The following is a 20,946-nucleotide window of genomic DNA, read 5'->3' on the forward strand; positions in this document are numbered from 1 at the left end:
CCTAGTGGAAAGCTTTACATCTGTGAGTAGAGGAGATCTTAGACTCTGAAGTGAGAGAGCGAGAATGGGAATGCTGGAATAATGACACTTGGAAAAGTTCTGACGCACACCAGAGACGCAGGACAGCAGAGAGGAGTGCGTGACAGACACAGACTCTGCTGCAAGTAGAGGACCTAAGCACCACACACACATACATAGATGCATATTTCAGTACCATTTTAATTTCAGGATTTATCGGTCACCCTTCTAATCTGACCTGGCAGGGTCGACACAATCTGATAATGTGGTAATTGTTACCCTCTGTTGTCAGGCCAAGAATATTTTTTTTCCTTTTACAAATCTTGCTGCCAAAATGCTAGGCTGTTACATGGTTGCTAATGTGTTCTTGGTAGTTGCTAGGGTATTTTGGGTGGTTGTTCTGGATGGCTTCTAGGTCATTAATTATTTTGACTCAGGTCTCTAGATGCCTTATCAATTTCCATGTCTGATCACTTAGCAATAGCACAACACCCTTCAACAAGGCACAAGATTTGAGGTTTGCACGTCACTGAATAAAACCATCTGCAAAAAGAACAAATGTAAATATAAATCATTCATGTCCATCATCGGTTTAATACTTAATGTTAGTGGTTTGTTCAAATCCCTAACCCTAACTATGAGAAACTATAATAGTAATGGTTGTCTAAGCAAACACCGCTAACAAGAGAATAAGACGGTGAGAAAAAACTGCAGGGTTAGATGCTTGATTATAGATTTCCTTCATTCCCTCTCAAAAGCATAGGCATTTTTGAGCCCTCTATCTGTTAGAAGCCTGTTTTTCCCTTCACCACCCCTGTTGGAATCTCTTCCTATTCTATGATTTTCTTACCGCTGTAGAACCCCATCACCCCCATTTCACTCTCTCTGTCGACAGGCTGACTTGAACCCCTGCAAGTTTCATGCTGATAAATAGAGAGGGTACAGGGATGGAGAGGGTGTATGGAATGCAGAGAGAGGAGCAGAAACAGGCATGGAGAAGGCAAATCAACAATTTGTCACACCTTATGTAACTGTGAAAAGGGCCCTGCTCAGCATTGATGCTGGGGATCAGGCCTCGTTGACAGGAGAAAAGAGAGAGGGAAAAGAAAAAGTGGGGGTTTACTAAAGCGATTGGAGGGGCTAGAAGAAGAGAGGGAAGGACAGGGGAAGAAGGTTTGATGGATAGATGAGCTGTATGGTCGTTTTGAAAAGGGTCTCGCACCGTGCCAAGGATGCTTACAATAGACTGCAGACTGAATAAGACGCTAGGAGGATTAAACCCTTGCAAACAGCTCTTAAAAAGCTGTTAGGCTGCAATTTAGACACAAAACAACACTGAAAGTAAGAAAGAAAGGGGGAGAAAGATGCGACTGGAATGCAAGGCAGGAGATAAGGCACAGTAGATGAGACCAGGCACACGGGAAAAGCAAGAAGGAGGGAGAGAAGAAAGAAATTAAACGTGGCAGGTTCTAAAACTGCAGATGCAAATAGAAGTGGCCCTCAGATCAATTTGTGTGGACATTAGGTAGAGGAGATGGACATGTTTACAAGGGAGACTTCTCGGATACAGACTAGAGAATGTTAGAAGGACTTTGGTATAACACATCTTCACATGTGCTTCAGCTATTTCACACACGCACATGCACACAAACACACACTCACCCTCCACAATGAGAATGAAACAATAGAGTCAACCCACACCAAACAAAAGGATAATTCCTAAATGGTGCTCAGCTCTTTCCAGCTAGGGTTTAGTGGCCTTATCTGAAGCAGGCACAATGGATCGCTTTTAGCCAGCCCTGTTCATTTCCAGCAAGTTACTTTTCACACTAGTTTTCTCTTTTTCTCCACTGCACTCCACTACCCTTCTTTTTTCTTGTATTCCTATCTCTCCTCTAGATGAGTCTTGAGCACAATGCTGAAGGTGCTGTTTGAACTTAATAGAAGAGCAGGCTACCAAAAGGGTGAATTGAACAATTCAGTGATTTTGGCTTTTCTATTATTTACAGGACAGGCAATGGTGGAATCAATTTGATCGAGATATAAATTTATCTGCATTCAAATGTGAGTCGCCTGCCTTTGCTGAAACGAGCAAACAATGAAATGATTAACAAAACTGCAAAATGTGTTGAGTTATTGGTCCATGCAAAGCAGTGTCTATCTCTCTCTCTCTCTCTCTCTCTATATATATATATATATATATATATATTTAGCATGATCATGAATCCATGTGAGCTGTGTTACCCTCCTGCAACATCTTCACCGTTCATAATCAGAGTTGTCAGAGCAGACAGTGAAGAGGTTGAAGGAGGACTAAATATGGCTTGACATGGGATAAATATTCTGATTTATCTGCAAATGTGCCAGGGGCGAAACCAAGTGCCACACACACAAACATACACATTTACTAATACCATCAAGACTCCCTGCTGTCTCCAGTGAGGGTATACCAGAGAGGGATCAATGCTAACATCTGTTCGTCCCAGTGAGGCAGAGTGCATGGCTCTCTCCTCAGATGCATCCTGGGCTCTAAAAACAGTCTGGAGAAAGTAGAAGAGAGTGATAGAAAAAAAGCAAAGCTCTTTAATATGTCATGCTCATGTCAGGCCCAGCTGCAGCTGCACTTAACGTGTGACAAAAAAAGAAGACAAAGTCACTGTGTCAAAGTAGCAACTAAATGTGAGCCGCAATCCCCACAGCACGCCTGCCCTATTTACGCCACCACATGAACACACACTCCTCTCTGCTTCCATCCAGTGCCGTGAAATGATATTCCATTTCGAAAAAATCCGGATTAAAGTGTATCAGGCCAAGTGTGTTGTGACCTTGTTACTAGAGGAAGGGGTAACGCATAAACATACAGACACACGCAGATGCCACACACTGTGGAGTAAGTCACAACGTAGGTTTTAGAGATGGCTTTCTCAGTCTTATCCCACGCAACTCTTAATTTGTTATGGTACCTTGTAATGACATTGCATGAGCCATGTTAATATCAAGCCTTTTATCTGACCTGCTTATAAATGTAAGTACAATATTTATTATCCTTTTTAATATTTTGCATTAGTTTACCTTTTGTTAACGTTAAATCGGTTTTTGATCTTTCCTTGAGGGCACTATAAGGAACGGTGTAAAAAAAATCAAAAGGGTCTACCTTAAAAAAATATTCTCTCCCACCATTGCTCTTCTTAGTCTCAACACCTCCTCTTTATCCATCTTTTTCCCTTCCTTTCATCCCTCTCTTCTCTGTCAGGAACGAACTCATTAAGCCGCTAACATGCCGTTAAAGAATTGGCTAATTCAGCAAGGAGGAATTATTCCAATTTGAAATGACTCATTAACCAGACGTGTTATTTTGTGGGGCTTCTCTTGGAGCAAGATTTGGAGAGCGTTGAATCACTCCTATGGTGTGAACTCGTTTTGCTGTATATGTGGATTTGTGTATGTAAATGTCTACATGCTTTGCAAAAGTAATAAAGATGCTTTTGGATTTGCTCATACATCTTGGTGCGTGCATTGATACGGGTGCATAACGTATAAATGGTCCCGAATGCAAGCTGTGAATGTCTTGTGTATGTGAGAGAGGGTTTGAACTCATTGAGGGGTCTAAAGAGGAACTATTGAATGTACAAAAGCCCTTAAACATCGGCTCATCCTGATGAATTATCACAGCTCGTAAACATTTAGATGCTGGGGCAAGATTCTTTAATTGCAATCGATGTTCATCCAGTACCTGATACAAAAATGGAGAATCCCAGAAGCACAACACAATTACAGTATTTATAAAGAGACTCGATATCTCATAAAAGCGGAGCTCCAGGGATGGCAGGACAGTACAAAAAAATAATGATTCTATATCAACAAACAGTTAAAGGTTTGACTTAGAAATAGCGCCACTAATAATATTGTTAAAAAGAGTTTTGTTTTTGACAGGAGAGTCCTATTTAGCTCTTTTGATGTCAACTCCTTCATTGTAAAGAAAAAAAAAGTCATGGAGGGGTTTCGATAAGTCTGTCTCGCCCAAAAAAATGGGTAATTGCTACTTTGATTCTGATCATTTTTAATTTGTCTTCTTTTTTTCACAATAACATACAATACATACGATAGCACGAAAATAATGTCAAATAAAAATGTGCAATATTCAGTTAATGAAGTAGGTAAAAAAATAAACTAGATAACTCTTTGGAAGAGAGACAACAATTCCTATTGGTACAATAACAATTGGTATCTTTCTTTTAGTAAGAGTGGGACACTTGTGGGATGCAGGGTGATTTGAGTGTGGTAGTAATTAGTAGGTGTCAAAATAAGGCATGGTTTGTGTTTTTATTTTATTTCATTTGCATTTTAAATGGCTATTTGTCAGTTGTGTTTTAACATACGAGGTTGCCTGACCAGTAGAAAGTTGGTACTTCCATTTCATTGTAGTGTCAATTTCTACGCTGTATTTCTTCTCCTGTCTGGCTGTGTCCATCCTCAGTAGAAGAAAATAGGATTGTCAGGACAAGTGGGAGAAAAGAGCACAAACTGAAATCTGCACTGGCCTTTGCCTTGGAGGGAAAGAAAGCTTATGTTTCTGAGAGAGAACACTGGTGTGGGGTTAGGGGGATGGATGGTCTTTGCTGCACCCCTTGATGGAGTGGATAATTGAGTCTCGACCAAACTCTGTCAGCCAAGCTCGGAAGCCCCTTTTCAGCTCAAAGAAATGCAGTGAGAATGATGAAGTAAGAGAGAGAGAGTGAGAACAACAGAGAGTGAGAGAGGATGGAGGAGAAAGAAAATCCTGGGTTCCCTCAGGGGGGAGAAGCCTCTATTGAAAAGCTATTAAACTTGCATTTAGCAGGATTGATTGGAAATGAAGAGGCCTATTAAAACCAAGGGACAAGAGAACAATAGTGTGTTTCTGGCCACCGTATGTTGCCCTCCTTTCACCGTCTTGCTGCCCCCTCCACCCCGTCTGTTTAAACACCCCTGGCCCAAAGAGAAAAGTTTCAGAGGGGTTTAGCACCAGCTGAATAGATCCCTCTTTATCCACCACTGGCACACTATTCTCCTATTTAACCACACAGAAATAAAAGGGCAAAGAATGAGGAGGAAAGGCAGGGAAAAAAAATGGGGTGACGGTCCATTTCTTTTTGAAGAACCAGTAACAGGCCCCCCCTTCAACCCCCCCAACACTTTCTCTGAAATCGCATGTGAACGGATTAGTTTCTTTTGGATGGTTGCCATCTTTCTACTTTCAAGAGGGCTCATGATGCACCAGATCCAATCATGAAGCTCTTGCAATGCAGAAACACAGAAATACATAAAAGTGATTGGGATAGTGAGCGAGTTAAGGCTGTTTGTTGCTTAATCTGGGTGCATTTATTTGCGATTTTCCAGTAAAACAGAGATCCTCTATGCAAATTACATAGAAAAGAAAGAGCAGAAAGTGTTTAAAAAGGAGAAAGAGAGCAAAGCCAAAATAGAGGAAAGACAGTGTGGCGGCAGGTGCCTTTCACAATGGATGGCTCTCATGGGATGCTGAAAGCTCCTTTGATTGTTTAACATACATTTTTATGGAAAAATTCCTCTTCCCCCACCCTGGGAAGTGGTAACAGATTCTCTAGCTCAACGGGCCATCGCTTTCAATGTAATTCTATGCAGGTTGCCATATGGGCATGAGAAGAGTTAAATAAGTCATGACCAGCTGATGCCTAAATCCCTTGCCAAGTGCAGAAAACCAAACTGTTGTAAAATGTGCTATGGACTGTAGTTTTTTTCCTGCCAACCGAAAGATGATGCAACACAAGCCTTTTCTGCATCAATCAGTCAGCAAAATACCATTTGCTGGTCTTGGTTAAAAACAAAACAAACAAACCAACCAACTAGTAGAGCATGTGACCAGTCATGAAAATTCACTTAAAAGAGTGTGTTGGGTAGGCAAAGCGATTTTAGATTAGTGTAAAGGGGTAATTTGTTCCTAGAGCCCAGTGCATGGGTATTGCAAGGAAAATTGTGTCCCATTGTGTATCCGGAAGAGTATTACCAGCTGCAGAGAGATGGTGAATGTGAGCTGGAATGGCTCTTGCTGATTCAGCACCAATATACTATCGCACTAATGTGTTCTGTGCTTTCCCATCTCACTCCCTGTACAAAATCACTGACCTGAAAGCTGGACTGGTTAGAGCCAAATGACAGATAGGCTTCAGCATTAGTCTTGCCGCAGTTTACCAACTAGCTACTGGTCCACTTCAGAGCCAGACTAATAAAAAGAAAAGTGGCACTTCTACATTTAAACATTTAAAGAAAATCTCAACAACACTAAAACAGAATAAATGAAATGGTCATGCCTTTTTTCAACCAATTTGTTGAAAGCAGGACATGGTATATTGAAGCCTGTCACTGCATTTCAAGTGTTAGACCTCAAGGATGCTTCAGTTTTTACAGTGTTTGGTGTAAATGTCATCATCAGTGGTGTCCATACAGAAAGTGCACATACAGAACACACATGCACACGCACACACACACATGGGTCTGTATGTCCACAGTATGTGATTCACTAGATCCACTGTGCTTATTACACATATTTGTATCACAATATGAAACAACAACCAACGTATTAATGTTTTGTGTGTTTATGTGTTTTTCCTCCTACAGTGTCTCAAGCAGCCTACTTTTCTAAGCAGCCCCAGGACCAAGTAGTGGTTGCTGGCCAATCAGTAACCTTGCCCTGTGTGATTGTGGGATACCGGGGCATGGTGCAGTGGACCAAAGATGGCTTGGCGCTAGGCGGCGAACGAGACCTACCAGGTAAGAATTATACAAGAGCCAAACACACAAGGAAAATTGTCGGAAAAAATGTCAAGAGTTCAACAGTGCTTGTCATTGAGTCATTTTCAAAAATTAAGTTGAAAGGGGAAAAAACCTAATTAATTTCCAAGGTGCTTCTAAATGCTGCACTGGTTTGTAATTAGCTAGAAACCCGCTTTCCTGTATGTCAGACAAGTTTAGAGCAAGTGGCAAGGCAGAAATGATGATGTTCCCCCAGGAGGAACACAATGCTTATTGAAGTCCATTTACCAAGGCTTAGTCTTTTCTTATCTTCATCATTTCTTTCCAGTTAACAAGAGATTGGCAGGTAAAGGGCAGCATCCCTTCTCTGCAGTGAATATGTTTTTGAGTAATGTCACTGCTTCACTTTTTCGGCTCTGTTCAGTGAAGAAACGGGAAGGCAAACAAACACTGCAGCTAATGCAAACTAGCGTTTAATTTGTCTAATCATCTAAGCTGTCTGCTCGGGCTGAGGTGAAGAATCAATCACCACTCATGTCACGCATGGAAATGATTTCCCCAGCAGCCTTGAACGCAACAACCTGGACAGTTAAGGTAGTTCGTTTTGGCTGGCTGCATGAGAAAGGCATCTCACATGTTGCCGCCGACCAAGTGATAAAAAGATTTTAATGTGCATAGAATAGGGTCTCAAAACGAACCCTATCTGTAATGGCAATATGTATGTGTATATCTCTAACAGTGACTTTTGTGTGGATCAGGTTGGGTACGTTACTCTCTGATGGGAGACCCGCTATCAGGAGAGCACAGCTTGGTGATCGATTCAGCTGAGCTGGGCGATGATGCGATCTACGAGTGTCAAGCCACACAAGCTGGGCTACGATCACACAGAGCCAAACTGACGGTGCTGGGTAAGAACTATGTGTGTGTGATATAAGTGAGTGAGTGTGATTGAAAGTGAGAAGAAACCACTGCAATATAACTCTCCTGCAACTGATTAAAAGCGAAGGGAATAGGGCATTCCTCATTGTCCCCAATTTCATTAGCAGTATTTAAACTAGTGCCTCAAATGTGTAACACTGCAAATTTCTCTGCTCCACATAAAACACTTCGGAGACCCCACCCCCATGCAATCCTAAGTCAAGACTTCATTATTTATTGACAATTTTAAATCATGCCCAAACAGAACTCTTTTTTTTTTTTCAAACCAAGCGAAACAGTCGACAGAAAATATCCAACCCCCACCTCAATGTTTCATTCCCTCTCTCTTTCTCTATAGCCTACTGACACTTAAGACTATGAAGGGCCAAGGAAATGTGATTGCAGCAGTCACAAATGACTTGCGTGAATGGTTAAAAGTCAAAGTCTGCACAGTTAGCACATTCTACAGTGACTCACGGAATTCATCAACCGCAGGGCTGCTTTTACATTAACACAATGTGATTGATCTACATATTCTCCAGCATTTAGCGACAGGGGGCGTGGGTGGGGGGACCGAGGAGGGGTGAATGATCAGTGGGGATTTCAGATCAGTGCTACATTGCTGACATCTGGTGGCACGACTTGGACAGGAGCTGTGTTTTATATTATCTGAAAAAACGTAGATTTCCCCTGCAGAGCAAGGATTTTGAGGGCTAAAAATATAAGACGTTAAAGATTTAGCATTATGAAAGCGAGAAAGGCCAAGTTTGTTACTGCACAATAAAAATAATTTTCCTCTAATTGAACAAAATTGGCACAGCCACACAGACTCATCAAGAAAAAGTAGGGCTACAACAATAGCCTTTGTACACGCTGCCAATGGCTGGCACTATGTTCAAATTCCCAGACTAGAGCATCGTGAATATGCCAGCTCCTGTGTGGAGGGAATGAAGTGTGTGCGTGCATGTATATGTGAGCGTTCATGTGAGTACGTGCACGTAGGTGCATGTGGGGAAATCAATGCAGCCGGATGAGACCAAAGCAATCCAACAGAGTCAAAGAAGTCAACTGCAGGAGTGCAGTCGAGGGAATCCACGTGGAAATTAGAATCACCTTGCACACGGATTCCATTAACGCCTGGGCAAGACCAGCGAAAAGACCTCTTGACAATTCTGATACAAAAACAGAAATTGGTTCGGAGAAAAGGAACAGGACAGTCGGAAGAGAGTGTACCACAGAAAGATTTTTTTTTTTTTTTTGCACGCGTTTCTATGCGTACTGCGAGATGAACACTTTCATCAAATGTGGCAGACACTATTTGCCCAAGGCTTGCACACAGGCATGCAAACAAATGAACAAATCAGTAATTCAGATGAAACAGGCCTGCGGCGGAGTGCCTGTAAATAGACTCATAATGGCAAATCTCAGCCATGTTAAAAGGGCATGAGCACTGTCTTAACCTCTTTTCAGAGAGAGCCAACCTCTCTCAATCTTTTTGTCCATTTACCAGCTTGTTCTGTATAGGTCAAACTGGCAGAATTAAATTATTCCAAAACGCAGTCGGGAAGGGGTTAAGCTATGGCTTTATGTATGAAGTACATGTAATTTATGCTAGGACTAGGTAAATATACTCTCATTTAAATTGTCTCAATACACTGTAGTCTACTGGTCATTAGGACACTTGTTGTTATAATGATTGGACACCTGTAAATATCAGGCTAACTGGGTGGAAATGACATAGACTTTCAAATTTGGAAGACAAGTATGATGAAAGACAAGTATAATTGAAAGCCAAGTATGACAAGTAAAATAATTATGATGTAGCCTTCATTTTTTTTTCCTTGAAGTAAAATCAAAAACTCTTTAATTCAATTTTCAGTGCCACCTTCAGATCCCGTAGTGGAGGGAGGGCCAGTGGTCCGCCTGAAAGCTCATACTGCTCATAATCTGACATGCCGGGCATCTGGGGCCAAACCTGCTGCAGATATTACCTGGTACAGGGATGGAGAGATAATGCATGATGCCATCTACATAAAGGTAAGAATGAGGACACATCAGGCTTTATGGCAGGCATGAGAGTCACTATGGCTGATTACAACTTAGGATCTTTGTCTTGCCACTTACCTGTCCTTCACAAAAGTTCCATCATACAGTGCACACACAAAGTTGCGAAAACTCCGTTGAATTAAAACTCTGTATGTCTCATCCTCATCACCCTACCACAAGATGCCTCCTTATGTGCCTCTGTGTTCTCTCACTTTTACTATTGCTCTAATACTCGAGCATAACTGGAGCATGTCAAAGCTCAGACAGGCATAAGCGTTTGATACAGTTTCCGCTGAGAGAGAAAGAGCCAAGAAGGGAGAGAGGGAGTGAGAGAAGAGAGAGAGAAAGGGAGAGGGTGGGAGCGAAGAGAGGAAATCAGCCACAACAATGCCGAAACACAATGGGAAGTGCGGTGGAGCGTGAACCGGCTGCAACTGCGAAAGTGTCACATTTGTCATGCTCTCTGACTACGCTAAACGACACTAAACGACATCTTTAAGGGGGCAAGAGCCAGCAGTGAATCGAGGGAAGTGGAGGAAAGACAGATGGAACCCGGAAAGTAGATGAGGGAAAAAGGAACACAGGAGAAGATTGTTTAAATGCAAGGTGGAAAATGCAAAGCCATTTTGATTTAAGAAAAAAAAACTAGATGGAAAGCCTCTTGAAGAACAGAGTGAAGCAATGTAAAAAAAAAAGGTAGACTGGCAAGTTGGTGGGAGAGAAAAGATGAGCAATAAGAAAAGGACAGTGAGTGGAAGGCTGATGACAGGCGGCATCGTGATTCGATCTAGCGTAAAATGCTTTCACCGTGTTAGAGGTTGTGCGTGTGACCTGCTCTCCAGGGAACTCTCTTCCCATAACACTTTTGCCCCATAGAGCACTGGGTGCCTTCCACCCCCCACCTCCACAATCGTCTCAAACCTAAATCTGCACCTGATCCTCCATTAAGGCTGTCTTGTAGATTCAGCGGGCAGCAATTCACCTAAACTTTACACCTCTCCCCACTTAGGCGTATTGATTTCTCACACACAATAAATAGATTTCGAGGATGACGTGTGGCAAGAAGAGCTGAAATACAGATCTTTGGGATAACGTGCTAATGGTAGAACAGTCCCGGCAGTGTCTTAAAACACACACTCACCTGCCTCTCTAAACTGATGGCGGCTTTAATTCTCTGCAATGCTCAGCCTATGGAGCTGGCACAGAGTTGAGCTCAAATGGGATTATGGGCATCATGGGAATTCCTTATTAAATTAGGATGTGCATCAGAAAATATAGGACAATTAGATTAGGATTATCATGTCTGTGTGATTTTAACAGTGATAACAAGATGAGAAAAGTAGGTGTGTGTTTTGTATCTGAAGTACATAGACCATTAGGCCGAAATAACATTCCATTAGCCATTCTGTCTGTCAAATGTCTCTTCTTATTTGACTCCAAAGGGTGTCAAAAGTAACAATTATGGATAGTTTTGTTAAGAGCCATCTTTGACATTACTTTCAGAACATTCCATTGAGGCATTCGCATTCTATTTTCGGAGAGCTACATCAATTTGTTCCACCAGCACTGATACTGGCTCGGTTTTTTAACTAGTTTTACACCGTATCACTGTCTTTTCAGACTTTGATGGAGGATGGAAAGAGAGAAACAGCGGTTAGCATGCTACCCATGGTGCCTGAGGACAGTGATTCTGGACGTACCTACACCTGCAGGGTCCTAAACCCAGCCGCCCCTGCAGGTCGCCAAACTTCGGTTACCATCAGTGTTCAGCGTGAGTAGATTTTTTACGTATTTATTTTTCTCTGTGTTGCAGATTTTGCGGTGCTTATTTCATTTATGCAGGCAAAAGGCAATTTTTTTTTATGTATTCCGAATACTTGAAAATGACATGTGCTTTGTATTTTAATATATTACAAATTTGATTTCTTAAAATAAAAAGTATGGCTCATTAGGAAAAAAAAAGAAAAAAAAGGAAAAAGTTATTTTGTCACATTAAATATACAAGAGAGAGCAGTATTTCAGTGTAAGATTAGTGATTCAGTAAATGTGAGACTTGGTTTAAATATATTTTCATATCACTGTACAATTGTCTATTTATATGCAAGGTTTTTGTGGTACAAAAAAAGATGTGTAATTGGACTGGGGAACGGATTTTAAAAAAGGATTGTGACTTACATTTACACACCTGGAGCTTGGCAGTGAAGTCATTGGGAAGGATTTGTAAAGCCTCTATTGCAGCAGTGAATCTAATCCTGCGTGTTTCCTTCCAGATCCTCCGTCTGTGACTCTCTCTGTTCAGCCTCAGACGGTGATGGAGGGAGCAAAAGTGTTGTTCATTTGCTCTGCCTCTGCCAACCCTGAGATTACAGGTTACAGGTAAGCACATCTAATATCACAACAGACTCGATGCATAATCCCAGATTATCCACTCCATCAGATTTAGGTTAGAGAGTAAATCCCAAATTGGATATAAATGACAGATCAAATGCTTTGTACACAGTTGCTTCAGTGTTTGGTGTTAATAATAGTTGTTATTGTAAAGAGTTAAAAATCACAAAGAATGTGACAGTGAATCAAATAAATGAAAGCATTTTCATGTTAATGTTGCAAACAGATGGTCCAAGGGTGGGGTTCCTATCTCGGAGGCTAATGGTGACAGCCTGGAGGTGACCGTAGACCACTCTTACTTCACAGACCCAGTGTCCTGCGAGGTATCCAACTCAGTAGGGAGTACTAATGTCAGCACCTTGGTTGATGTACAATGTAAGTACTTTTCTTTCATCCACCTCCGTAATAACATATCAAATTGGTTAAAGCAAAATTAAAGATGTTCAATCTGTAGTTCTCCCACCATGTTTTATTTATAGTATTTTAGTGTCTGTTAAAAAAAGATAAATCTTCCTTCAGTACAGTCTAACAGCGGTGTTTAGGTATAATACGTTTCTTAAATAATGTAAACATGGGCACTGCATGAAAAATGTTCACATACAAGACGTAAACAATAAACGGTCACATCTTTTCCTTCGAAAATATAGAGCCAATACATACCTCCCACATTCATTCCTTGGAATTACTTTCATTTCCTAATAGAGCATGTGAACATTGTAATGGGCTTCATTGTTGTTTCGTACTTATTCCAGTGAAATGGAATTCACATCCTTTATTTTTAGTTGGTCCCAGGTTGCTGACAGAACCGAAACCCCAGACAGTGGACACAGGGATGGATGCTGCCTTCACGTGCTCATGGACGGGCAACCCTCCTCTCACTCTGGCCTGGACAAAACAAGGCTCCAATGTGGTATGGTGACCTCTTCTCTTCTTCTTAAAAATTGCACATTATCTACAACTGTCATAGCAATCCTATTTGAATTCATTCAATGTGTTTAAGACTAGGGTATGGAAGGATTGGGTTAGAGTGATAAAAAAAAAGAACTTGTGTTTTGACTGACAATCTTTTGTTACCCCAGTCCAGTTTTTATTTGACCCAATACACACATTCCATTAAGTTTATTCACTTAATAAAAGGTTCATTACATTAAACAAGTTCATGTTATATCTCATCTGTGGCAACAGAATCACCCACCTCAAAAAAACCAAAACCCTGTCTGTACAGGAAAGGTAAAAATGATTTTCTGCTCAGAGCTGGATGGTTAATTGATGACTTTTCAGTTTATGGCACATTTACAGGAGTTTGGAAAATGGATAAAGTGATTGCTATGCTAAAATGAAAGTTTAGCTCCAGTAGATGTGTGAAATGCATCAGCCTATTCTGCTGTAAGTGTTTCTCTGCTGCTGCTTAATCAGATTCCATAAAGAGCCTGAGTAAGCAAACAAAAAGCGAGAGAGGAAGGTAAGAGAGACAGAGGGAGGGAGGGAGGGAGAGAGAGAGAGAGAGAGAGAGAGAGAGAGAGAGAGGCTAAGGCAGAAAAGCCAGAAGGTTCTGATGAGACAATCAGTTAATTTTGCCATGATTACATCCCTCCACCCTGCCCTTCCTGAGTATGGGCCGATCTGATCCACAAGTAGAGCGTTTACTTCATTGCCACAAGATATGGATTAATTGGCTAATTCGATGAGAGTTGGCGAATGAAAAATCAAGGCGAGTGCTAAACGGATTAATCACAGTTTGGTGGCGTCGAGAGCGGGAAGGAGGGGAAGGGGAAGAGGGTGCTCTAATGATCAGTGGCTTCTAGCAACTGACCGTGGCGTGTGTACCAGTGCACTAGAGGCGAAGGAGCACAAGTATCTGCTCATACTCCGGAAAATTATGCACTGCCATTGTCGTAGGTTTAATTAGAGCAGTGGGTTGACTCAGAGGACCCAGGCTAGAGCGCTTTAGACAGTAATTAAGATTGCTGCAGACAAATTTACAGACGGAGTCAATTCTTTCCCCTTGGTATTGGTGGCATTGGTCTTTCTCTTGTGTGAGCCACAAGCAACGAAATGGATGACTGGTGCTAATGGCTTGATCTGTCTGAAATAAAGACTCACTGTGTCTATACACAATCGTCCCATCTACATCCTGTGAAATATTGACATATTGCAACGATTTTCATACCACAACTGGCTAGAAAGATAAGACTTTAATAGAAACTGAAAAACATCAATATTACCAACACATATAGACAGGCCCCGTCATACAGACATTTGATAGAAAGTATATAGTTATATTTTGTGTGCGATAATCTGTTGGAATAAATTATTGGCATGTGGTTTGTGCAAAATCTTACATGATGCCTATATCGGTAGTCATTTCTGTGGATATATGTTTTGGTATAGCACCAGATCTGACCAGGCTATTCTTGTTCATTGTATTTAACAGGTGCTCAGCAATAGTAACACCCTTCAGCTGAAGGCAGTTACACAAGAGGATTCTGGGACATACACCTGCAAAGCCATTGTGCCTCGGATTGGTGTGGCAGAGAGAGATGTTACTCTAACAGTCAATGGTAACTAAATGCTGTCTTTTTATCTCATTAGTTTCCTTTTCCCCTCATTCGTTCCCAGTTTTGTTCATGATCAATTATTTTTCAAAGCCACACGAGTTCACGGTTTTTGGTTAGATTACCAGGGTTTGGAACAAAAGCTGTATTTTTTTTTTTCTTTTAGTCTGTGAATTGCTTCTCTAATTGACGAGCTTCTTGATGAACTTATATGTGCATGACCCATGCACTTGGTCTTGAGTGCACAAGGAACATCAGCTCTGTGTCTTCTTTGCTTTCATTAGCACCCTTAGTCAGTACGATTTCTCTTAATTTCTCTCTTTCACTTCAGGCCCTCCCATCATCACGGCTGAGGCCACGCAACAGGCCGTCAAGCATTCCAAGGGCAAGCTGGAGTGTCTAGTGGGCAGCAGCCCTCCTCCTGACAAGATTGTAAGTATACATCCTCCTATTTCTTGAGGTGTGTGGTTACTAGGTATCTGACGCTTAGTGTAGCCTTATTCCTGACAAGCTTGTTTGTGAGCCTTTCCCTTGAGCAGGTGCTTTCGGTGTGTGCACATCACATACTGAAGTTCCCTTCCTCCAACAAGATCTCATGCAAGTCGCCTCTTTCCTTGCTCCTGTCTCTCTCTTTCCATATCTGACACCCACACAAATACACACATGCACAACTATACAGCCCCATTCCCCTATTAGAGAGCATTCGATGAGAGGGCTGATCATGTATTTCACCTTTTCCACCCTCAAGCGTGCAGAGGCGAACTGCAATAATGCCAGGGTCTTCAGAGAAGACCTCAGGCCCCATAGGCTCCTTTCCAATGTAGAGCAATTAGCGCATAACACCACTGACCTCCGATCGACCCCATCGTACGTGGGAAGGTCTTTCAGTGGGTAATTAGGGTCTAAGTTGGAGAGACATTGAGAAGAAGGGTAAAGCATAGAGATGCACATAGACAGATGGAAGTTAAGCAAGGGTAACTGAAAGCAGTGATGCAAAGAATGAATCAGACAAAGAAAAAACCCTCCTGATCCTGGAAACAGTGACAGGTGGGGGCTTGGGGTGTTAATGGTTGTTATTTCTTCACCTGAGGCCAGTCAAGAGAGGACTTCTCGGACATGCTGTTTCACCTCTTTGCCAGAAAGGTGAAGGAAATAAACAATGGCTTGTTCTCTCTCTTTGAGTATCTGATCTGCTGCTAGACAGGAGCTGGTTGTCTTCCCTGAACGTTTTTTTTTTTTTTTTCACAAAGCCGTTTTTCACAAGCCGAGACACAATACTGTTGGTAAACCAGCTCAAAATGACAGCAAAAAAGAGCACAAGAAAAATTCCAATCTCTTGACACTGAGTTTATGGCACTGAATGCCTACTTCTGGAGTGATACATCTTTACATGTATGTTCTTAATTCTGTTATACTAAAAATGCTGCTCAGTTGTTCTGTTGTTTTGGCTGGCTTATTGAATATACAATGAGATTTTAAGTCAACCTGGAATCAAAATCGACCCTATTTACTTACTTAAAACATGTTCCTGGTCACAATTCAGTGGTGCATGTTGTAATAAATATACATTTTGTCTTTGCAATTACTAACTTTCCGTTTGACATTAAGAATCCCTCTTGCCTTTTCATTATCAAATCATCAAAAATGTAATTGTCATTTTATGCTTAAATAAAATTTAAGTATAAAGACTGTTGCTGCATCTTATACCTTGCTGCGTCTTTCCTCCTCAGGTATGGACATTTGGGGACATGATCTTGTCATCTGGCTCGTCTGGTCGTTTTTCCGTGCAGACAGTACACAGTGACCGAGGGGTCCTTTCCTCGCTAATCCTCTCAGAGACTCTGGCCCAAGATTTCCAGCTTCGATACAACTGCACTGCGTGGAACCGCTTCGGTTCAGGCATGGCACTGGTCACTCTTGAAGAGGAAGGTGTGTGGTCCTCATGCCAGAATAGCCTGTGTAAAACATCATTTTATTCAAATGCAATGCACTACTGGTCAAAAGTTTAAAAACATCTAATTCCTTATTTTTACTATGTTCCAACATTTAGACTGGTGGTAGTGATTAAATTATGAAATTACATTAAATGAAGTATGGATATTACATGTAGGTAGTGATCAAACATGTTAAATACAAAAAAAAAAAATATTTTACATTTTAGGCTCTTCGGAGTAGAAAGCCCTAGATTTAATCTCTGACCTGAGATGCTTTTAAACAGTATTCAATCTAAATCAATTTTGAGTTTACATGTATGCTTCCCCTCCCACAACAAAATAAAAAATTATACATATATTTGTTATTAAGAAATGCATTTGTATTATATGTCATGCATTTAACCTTAAACCTTAAGATCAAAAACTTCTCAAGATTGTGAGAAACAAATTCAGTCAGTTACTTTTGACTGGTAGTGTTTGGGTAAATGTTGTTGGAAAAGTTTGGGTCTGGAGAATCCAAAATTGGAGGGGTGAGAAGCAGGCAACTGAGAGTAAAGTAAAAAAAAAAAAAAAAGGCAGGGATTTTATATTTGCGGATGGGCCTAACACTTTTGGCACCATCTCTTTAATTATTGAAGGAAAGTTGATTTTCCAGTTGATTGAACAGTTCATCCACCGCCTTTTATCTAAGATTAGACATGACCAGCCGTAATCCAGTTTGAGTCAGCTCTATCTGCAGGAATCGAGTCTCAAAACACTCTGCAACCCTGTGCTTGTCTTAATTATACACCACCAAATCAATATCATTTAATCAGGAGATGGTTCACTTAATGAATACATTCGTTCCATAACAAAGATATAGATTTTGAGCCTGAATGAATTAAATCAAGACCTAATGTACGGCATGGGTATGTAACGCTTCACTGACCATTTTATTTTGCATGCACAGTGCACTGTATGCACATCTTAAATCTGCTTAAATAAGACTAAGAGTGTGGTAGATGATTTCAGCCTTTGTACTGGGAGACACCAAAAATAAGGTCTTCGCCAGCAATTTGCATCAAGCCAGCAAAGCCAAGTCTCTTGAGAGGCAGACAGTGCTATCTTCTGGAATCTCTAATTAGATTACTGTTGGCTGCCTCACTGCATGTCAGGCCTGGTTACCCCTCTTCCACCAGAGATTAGAGACAATAGCCTGTTCCTGTGATGCCACTGTGGATCACACTAGATGAATTTCTATATGTTACATTTGAGTTTGGATGCGGCTTGGAAAAGAACTTCTTTGTAGAACGCGTTTAACAAACAGAGAGCTTTTCTTCAATTAGAGATTCAAAATACCTTTGAAAATTAAAAAAATCTCACAAAGAAAATGTCAAGAACATGTCTGGATCATAATTTAGCCCCAAACTTTAAAGAAAGAAGAAGAAGAAGAAGAAGAAAAAAAGCTATATATTTTGCACAAGGAAAATTAACCCTGTTTAAGGTCATTAAAATATATTTTTATGAAAATTACACAATTACCCAGTTCATTTGTAAAAGTTAATTGAAAATATGTGGTAGCATTTGTTGTACAAAATTTAATCTACAAATGTGCTTTGCAACTGTGCAAAAAAAAAAAATATATATAATTTTTTTTAAATTATATTTAAATAAGATTATGGCAGGTCAAAAAGTGTAAAGGACAAACAAAGCATTATGGACGGTGTAATAGAAAAACATAAAATCCACTGAATGAAATGAAAGACTAAATTTGGATCATCTGCATGCCCTGCAACTGAAAAGGTAGATGTAATAACAGATGTAATTCAGCTCAGTCACAGTCCCTGTTTTCCTTGCAGAGGCCCTCCCCTTGCTAATCATCATTGGAGCATCGGTGGCCGGAGGCTGTGTCTTCATCGTTTGTGTCATTACCCTGGTTTCCATCTGCTACCGCCACACTGCTAAAGGTGAGGTCAAAGGTCAGATGTTATCTGAGAGTTCTTAATCTCTCCTCAAAAACATGATACATTAGAAATCAAACAAACTAACTAGACAGAGGTTAATTATGGGGCCACCTCTTTGCCTGGAGCAGTGTTGACCTTTTCACCTCTCTGGAAATCTTCCCACCGTTCACCTCATTAATCTCTATACACTGCGCTATTTCCTCACCCAGGCAAAAAGGGCACACGCCTGTCTAAGAGCGACATCCGCGTACAAATCGTGCACAGTGACCACAACGCAGCAAGAGGAAATGACGATGAAGAGGACGTGAAGGAGCCTATGGTAAGTCACTCTCAAACCAAAAAAGAAATACTTAGAATGGCTTAATAGATAGAAATTTATTTTATACCATTTTTTTCCCTTATTTGTTTTTCGTACTATGCTGCAACTCATACAATTTTAAATATATTCCCTTACTTCTGAGGGAAATGTGATACTCAATAAGAAAACAAATTGTTAGGCTATATTTTATGCATCAGGACCAAAAATACCTAGGACTTAGGGACATTAGCCAAAAAGTAAAGTCATTTATTTATTTTAAGACTGTAAAAAACGCATATATTGATTATTTGTTCAAAAGAAGACCAGGAGTTAGGGACAATATTAATTATGATTGCATGACATTTAACATCCCATAGACACCAAGCAGATTGTAAGCCAAATCTCTGTACTCTTCTCAGGCTCCCAACAGCAGTGAGTCTCCAGGAACGTCTCGCACAGAGCACAGCGACCTGCTGGAAGAGGAGGAGGATGAGAGATCAGATATCAAGGTATTTCATTTCACAAAGCATGACTCGGACGGTTAATCCGATAAAAGCAAAAGGTTGTTTTCAAAGGTTTGAGGAAACTACTATACTTAATAACACAATCTTACTGAGATCATATCACATTACACCACAAGCTTGGATCATGTTCAAGAAAACCTACAATTCTTGATCAATTTCTAACTTGTATCTAGCACCTTACTAAAATAATTTGCATGTATTTCATTCAGTACGATTATTCTGACAAGGTTTTCTTTTGTTCTTCCTAGGACCCCACCAATGGGTACTACAATGTGCGGGCTCACGAGGACCGCCACGTTACAAGAACCGGCTTCTCCGAATATGTCCCTAATGCACGTCCAGTCTACACTCCTTCTCAGCTTCCCTCGCCGAGCCCCTTATACGGCCAGCACTCCACTCAGCCTCGGATTTATGACTTCTCCCAGCGTTATGCCACAACCCCTGCCACACGCACAACCTATGAGCAACAGCAATCACAACAGCCGCAGCAACAACAGCAAACTCCCACCATCTACCCTCAGGAGCCAGTCTATGCGGGCTCCGCCTACCTGCCCGCCACCTATGGCCGTGCCTTCACAAGCTACATCAAACCTGCATCCTACGAGAAGGTTGACGGATATGAGCATTCAGACCAGGCCAGCAAGGTGTCCAGCTCTTCTCGATTCTCATACGCATCCTCGCAGGTGTCGTCGCCACAGTCTGATTATGGACGGCCCTCTCAGCAACGCATGCAGACTCATGTGTGATGGCTCCCTCGAAGGTGTCTAGCACGATCATCATCATGGTCAACAAGGACTTTCTTCTGAATGGGTTCAGGAGGGATTAAGCCAACTTTAAACTGAGATTCAAGAGGTGGAAAAGCTTTATTGCTGTATTGAAGTAAATGTTGGATCAATGGGAAACTTCTTTCGAAAGAACTACAATGTGCCACTCAAGCTTGGAAGTCACCATCAAGCTACTAATTCTCTTTGACCAAACATTGAACTTTTAGGGGAAATCAACACCGTCCATTAATCCATCTCTATGGCACTGTATTTCCATTAAAAATGGTTCTGGCACTGACCCTTCTGGATCTTGGAGAAGGAAGGCAGCGCTTTGGAAAGGGAGGTGTCCTCATGAACTAACCTTTGCAAATGGGGACATGCTTATGACACTATGCTGAAACAATCATAATTACATAAACATAAAAAAAAAAAAAGTGTTTGTTGGCATGCTGATGGAATTCTAAGCACATTTGTGTATCAATGACAACAGGTCTTGCTTACACAAAGTGGCTCAAAGTTCAATCCACAAAGCAGGAGAGCAGAAGAAAGCACCTTAAGATATTTCTTCAGAAGCTCTCTCTGCAGTCTGCACTGCTCGCAAGAGAGTATTTATGTAAAGCCTCAATGGACCAATGTGGGAAACTGGAATGCTCTGGTAAAAAAAGAATATATGGACAAAATCCATAAAATAAATTTCTGTCTGTTTGATAGAAACAAGATTGGCCAATCCCCCCAAAGAAGCAAATTTAGAGGTGCAGTCTCTTTAAGCTATAGACTACCCTCAAGG

At 41.1% G+C, this 20,946-nt stretch overlaps 1 protein-coding gene across 1 annotated transcript in view; it reads left to right on the forward strand.

Moving 5' to 3' along the window:
• Window positions 1–20,589, forward strand: part of LOC113095044 (kin of IRRE-like protein 1) — a 70,681-nt gene extending 50,092 nt beyond the window's left edge. The window contains exons 2-15 of the mRNA XM_026260666.1: window positions 6,655–6,807; window positions 7,548–7,697; window positions 9,587–9,744; window positions 11,374–11,524; window positions 12,024–12,129; window positions 12,368–12,516; window positions 12,924–13,051; window positions 14,576–14,702; window positions 15,028–15,128; window positions 16,427–16,625; window positions 18,469–18,576; window positions 18,783–18,892; window positions 19,291–19,380; window positions 19,644–20,589. Coding sequence (XP_026116451.1) covers window positions 6,655–6,807; window positions 7,548–7,697; window positions 9,587–9,744; window positions 11,374–11,524; window positions 12,024–12,129; window positions 12,368–12,516; window positions 12,924–13,051; window positions 14,576–14,702; window positions 15,028–15,128; window positions 16,427–16,625; window positions 18,469–18,576; window positions 18,783–18,892; window positions 19,291–19,380; window positions 19,644–20,141 — 2,228 coding nt within the window. The 3' untranslated portion in view covers window positions 20,142–20,589. The remainder of the gene's footprint in view (window positions 1–6,654; window positions 6,808–7,547; window positions 7,698–9,586; window positions 9,745–11,373; window positions 11,525–12,023; window positions 12,130–12,367; window positions 12,517–12,923; window positions 13,052–14,575; window positions 14,703–15,027; window positions 15,129–16,426; window positions 16,626–18,468; window positions 18,577–18,782; window positions 18,893–19,290; window positions 19,381–19,643) is intronic.
• The last annotated feature ends 357 nt before the right edge of the window (window positions 20,590–20,946 follow it).

This window comes from Carassius auratus, unplaced genomic scaffold (assembly GCF_003368295.1).
Source record: "Carassius auratus strain Wakin unplaced genomic scaffold, ASM336829v1 scaf_tig00215575, whole genome shotgun sequence".
Lineage (NCBI taxonomy): Eukaryota > Metazoa > Chordata > Actinopteri > Cypriniformes > Cyprinidae > Carassius > Carassius auratus.